The 5,000-nt window shown below is 49.2% G+C and overlaps 1 protein-coding gene across 2 annotated transcripts in view; it reads right to left on the bottom strand.

Moving 5' to 3' along the window:
• The window catches only part of LOC307131466 (KH homology domain-containing protein 4-like), a 28,111-nt gene that overhangs the window by 5,141 nt on the left and 17,970 nt on the right, over nucleotides 1-5,000 (bottom strand). For both annotated transcript variants that reach the window (XM_079825134.1, XM_079825135.1), the window contains 2 exons: nucleotides 4,951-5,000; nucleotides 1,235-1,314 (listed from right to left, as the gene is read on the bottom strand). In XM_079825134.1, the coding sequence (XP_079681260.1) occupies nucleotides 1,235-1,314; nucleotides 4,951-5,000 (130 nt within the window). The remainder of the gene's footprint in view (nucleotides 1-1,234; nucleotides 1,315-4,950) is intronic.

Below are 5,000 nucleotides of genomic sequence, written 5' to 3'. Positions count from 1 at the left end.
TATTTATTAAATATAGCCTACAGCCAAATAGTTGATTAAATATTGATCAAAATTAAAATACAATTTATTCAAAACGAAATTCATTTTAAAGAAAGACTTTCCAGAAAACAATTCAATTGTGCTCAAAATCCACGTCTCCAGACATATGCGCATCTGATTTGCCTTACTCATGCTGCTCACTTTTCATAATCAACATATGAAATATATAATATAATATAAAATATATAATATAAAAGATTATAATAAATATTTAGATATTATAAATAAATATTATTATAATATGTAGACATAGCCTAACTATATATGAAACTAAATAGGCTACGTTTTCTTTAACCCTCTTTCCGACGTTGGCGCCTTTTGATGGATTTTTTCCTTATTCCAGGAAACTCTCAATATTCAGATTCATTTTTAGCCATACAGATGTGCAAGACATAATTATAAACAGTAAACTCTCTACTTTTATTTGTGTACACTCACGATAACAGCAAAGGCCGTGGACTCAGGGAACAGATTATTTTGCACTCCACTCCAAACGCTGTCTTCATTTCAAAAATATATTTTGTTTATTAAACGCAAAGTTTTTCATTTCAAAAGCATTTCTAAATTCAGTTTATATTTCCAAAAAACGAAATTCCGAGCCAAAATAACGAAGTGGTAAAAAAAACCTTTGAGTTACCACCATGCAAATTCAAACTTTTTGCTCGTCTCTTTATGTGGCAATGCGTCACAATAACCTGCGTGTGTAAAAGTGGATCATTCTTTACAGATGATGGTGTGTTTGGACAGAAGACGAGTTCTTTATTAAACTTATAAAAAAATAATAGAATACAAAATGCCACAATTTATCATAACAGCTCATATGTGCCGCTCAAGTATAAGGTGCTTTCCTTGCCATCAGTGCTATAACACGCACGTCTCTTACCAGTAAAAAATAATGGCGTGCGGTGGCTGGGATACACATAAACCTAACAACATACGTAGCATGATTTTTGGAATGATTTATCACGAGAGGGAAAAAATGGTTTTAGTCGCATAATGGAAACGCTGTCATTTCGCAATATTTTTTTGTCGACTTTTAGAAAATATCGCAAAAGTTTTGCGCAAATCTGTAATGGAAACGCGGCTAGTGTGTGTGTGAGTGAGTGTGAGTGAGTGAGCGTGTGTGTGTGTGTGTGTGTGAGTGAGTGAGTGTGAGTGAGCGAGTGTGTGTGTGTGTGTGTGTGTGGTTACACACCTGTGTGTGTGAGGGTTTTGCTGCAGGTCTCTTCTCGTAATCTCTTTCTGATTGGAGTGGCTGGTGGTGGCATCAACGTCCTGAACAGAAAACATCAGGTCACACACACACACACACACACTCTCTAAACTCAGCTCTGACTAGGGCTGACTCATGTTTACTCATGTAAGAGCAAGGAGACATTCATTTGAATGATTAATAAACGAGTGTTTTCTGGCGATGAAGTTGACGATGTCGATTAGTCTCCGCAGTCGTGAACGCCTAAAGAGGGAAATGACCTTTCACCCGGATCACATGATCAAAGTGTGTTCGGTCTGGTTCACAGATATTTCAAGCGTTCTTTAGGCAGATTTGTGTGTGAGGAGAGTATCTGCTGAGTCCATGAGACAGTTCTTCCTGCAGTGTGTGAGAGAGAGAGAGAGAGAGAGAGAGAGAGAGAGAGAGAGAGAGAGAGAGAGAGAGAGAGAGAGAGAGTGCGAGTGCGAGTGCGAGTGCGAGTGTGAGTGTGTGTGTGATGGGAAGGCATTCGACTGTGTCCCTCGTGGCGTCCTGTGGAGGGTGCTCTGGGAGCATGGGGTCGGCGGCCCCTGCTAAGGGCTGTTCGGTCCCTGTATGAGTTTGGTCCGCATTGCCGGCAGTAAGTCAGACTTGTTCCCGGTGCATGTTGGACTCCGGCAGGGCTGCCCTTTGTCACCGGTTCTGTTCATAATTTTTATGGACAGAATCTCTAGGCGCAGCCAAGGGCCGGAGAGTGTCAGGTTTGGGGACCACGCGGTTTCGTCTCTGCTCTTTGCGGATGATGTCGTTTTGGCCTCCTCAGACCAGGACCTTCAGCACTGGGACGGTCTGCAGCCGAGTGTGAAGCGGCTGGGATGAGGATCAGCACCTCTAAGTCCGAGGCCATGGTTCTCAGTCGGAAAAGGGTGGCTTGCCCGCTTCAGGTTGATGGAGAGTTCCTGCCCCAAGTGGAGGAGTTCAGGTATCTTGGGGTCTTGTTCACGAGTGAGGGGAGGATGGAACGGGAGATTGACAGACGGATCGGTGCAGCTTCTGCAGTCATGCGGTCGATGTACCGGTCTGTCGTGGTGAAGAAAGAGCTGAGCTGCAAGGCGAAGCTCTCGATTTACCGGTCAATCTACGTTCCTACTCTCACCTATGGTCATGAGTGTGGGTCATGACCGAAAGGACAAGATCCCGGATACAGGCGGCCGAAATGAGCTTTCTCCGCAGGGTGGCTGGGCGATCCCTTAGAGATAGAGTGAGGAGCTCAGTCACTCAGGAGGAGCTCAGAGTAGAGCCGCTGCTCCTCCACATCGAGAGGCTGAGGTGGCTCGGGCATCTGTTCCGGATGCCTCCTGGATGCCTTCCCAGGGAAGACCCAGGACACGCTGGAGGGATTCTGTCTCCCAGGTCCCCGCGGAAGAGCTGGAGGAAGGGTTAGAGAGAGGGAAGTCTGGGCGTCTCTGCTTAAGACTGTTGCCCCCGCGACCTGACCCTGGATAAGCGGGAGACTCTGTGCCGAAACGATCGTGGCCCTGCTGCTCCTGCTTCTGCTCCTGCTCCTGCTTCTGCTCCTGCTCCTGCTTCTGCTCCTGCTTCTGCTTCTGCTTCTGCTCCTGCTCCTGCTCCTGCTTCTGCTCCTGCTTCTGCTCCTGCTTCTGCTCCTGCTTCTGCTCCTGCTCCTGCTCCTGCTCCTGCTTCTGCTCCTGCTTCTGCTACTGCTTCTGCTCCTGCTCCTGCTTCTGCTTCTGCTTCTGCTTCTGCTCCTGCTTCTGCTCCTGCTTCTGCTCTTGCTTCTGCTCTTGCTTCTGCTCTTGCTTCTGCTCCTGCTCTTGCTCCTGCTCTTGCTCCTGCTTCTGCTCCTGCTCTTGCTTCTGCTTCTGCTCTTGCTTCTGCTCCTGCTTCTGCTTCTGCTCTTGCTTCTGCTCCTGCTCTTGCTTCTGCTTCTGCTCTTGCTTCTGCTCTTGCTTCTGCTCTTGCTTCTGCTCTTGCTTCTGCTCTTGCTTCTGCTCTTGCTTCTGCTTCTGCTCCTGCTCCTGCTTCTGCTCTTGCTCCTGCTCTTGCTTCTGCTCTTGCTTCTGCTCCTGCTTCTGCTCCTGCTCCTGCTCTTGCTTCTGCTCCTGCTCTTGCTTCTGCTTCTGCTCTTGCTTCTGCTCTTGCTTCTGCTCTTGCTTCTGCTTCTGCTCCTGCTTCTGCTTCTGCTCTTGCTTCTGCTCCTGCTCTTGCTTCTGCTTCTGCTCCTGCTCCTGCTTCTGCTCTTGCTTCTGCTCCTGCTCCTGCTTCTGCTTCTGCTCTTGCTTCTGCTCCTGCTCTTGCTTCTGCTCCTGCTTCTGCTCTTGCTTCTGCTCTTGCTTCTGCTTCTGCTCCTGCTTCTGCTTCTGCTCTTGCTTCTGCTCCTGCTCCTGCTTCTGCTTCTGCTCTTGCTTCTGCTCCTGCTCTTGCTTCTGCTTCTGCTCCTGCTCTTGCTTCTGCTCTTGCTTCTGCTCTTGCTTCTGCTCTTGCTTCTGCTTCTGCTCCTGCTTCTGCTTCTGCTCTTGCTTCTGCTCCTGCTCTTGCTCCTGCTTCTGCTCTTGCTTCTGCTCCTGCTCCTGCTTCTGCTCCTGCTCTTGCTTCTGCTTCTGCTCCTGCTCCTGCTTCTGCTCTTGCTTCTGCTCCTGCTCTTGCTTCTGCTTCTGCTTCTGCTCCTGCTTCTGCTCTTGCTTCTGCTCCTGCTCTTGCTTCTGCTTCTGCTTCTGCTCCTGCTTCTGCTTCTGCTCTTGCTTCTGCTCTTGCTTCTGCTCCTGCTTCTGCTCCTGCTCTTGCTTCTGCTCCTGCTTCTGCTCTTGCTTCTGCTCCTGCTTCTGCTCCTGCTTCTGCTTCTGCTCTTGCTTCTGCTCTTGCTTCTGCTCCTGCTTCTGCTCCTGCTTCTGCTCTTGCTTCTGCTCTTGCTCTTGCTCCTGCTCTTGCTTCTGCTCCTGCTTCTGCTCTTGCTTCTGCTCCTGCTCTTGCTTCTGCTCCTGCTTCTGCTCTTGCTTCTGCTCCTGCTCTTGCTTCTGCTCCTGCTCTTGCTTCTGCTTCTGCTCCTGCTCTTGCTTCTGCTCCTGCTTCTGCTCTTGCTTCTGCTCCTGCTCCTGCTTCTGCTTCTGCTCTTGCTCCTGCTCTTGCTTCTGCTTCTGCTCCTGCTCTTGCTTCTGCTTCTGCTCCTGCTCTTGCTTCTGCTCCTGCTTCTGCTCTTGCTTCTGCTCCTGCTCCTGCTTCTGCTCCTGCTCCTGCTTCTGCTCTTGCTCCTGCTCCTGCTCCTGCTTCTGCTCCTGCTCTTGCTTCTGCTCCTGCTTCTGCTTCTGCTCCTGCTCTTGCTTCTGCTTCTGCTCCTGCTCTTGCTTCTGCTCCTGCTCTTGCTTCTGCTCCTGCTCTTGCTTCTGCTCTTGCTTCTGCTCTTGCTTCTGCTCCTGCTACGGTGTGAATGCTCTAATCTGTTAACATGGATGGCGAAAAACAATACGTGCTCCTTACGCCCTGCTAACGCGTGCAGTGTGAAACCGGCGATAGGGTTCGTGTGGAGTGTGTATTACAGCGGTGTGTGTATTACAGCGGAGTGTGTATTACAGCGGTGTGTGTATTACAGCGGTGTGTGTATTACAGAGGTGTGTGTATTACAGAGGTGTGTGACGTGACATTGTGCGGATGAACACGTGATTATGACTGTAGAAAACACAACAGAACACAGGAGGACAGACCTGCTGTCCTCAGACACAAACACGTCCTGCAGCAACACGTCTGTGGAGAT

Source organism: Gobio gobio (genome assembly GCF_949357685.1).
Source record: "Gobio gobio genome assembly, chromosome: 9".
In the NCBI taxonomy this organism is placed as follows: Eukaryota; Metazoa; Chordata; class Actinopteri; order Cypriniformes; family Gobionidae; genus Gobio; species Gobio gobio.
The sequence above is the reverse complement of the archived record's forward strand: the minus strand, read 5'-3'. Positions and strand labels throughout refer to the sequence as shown.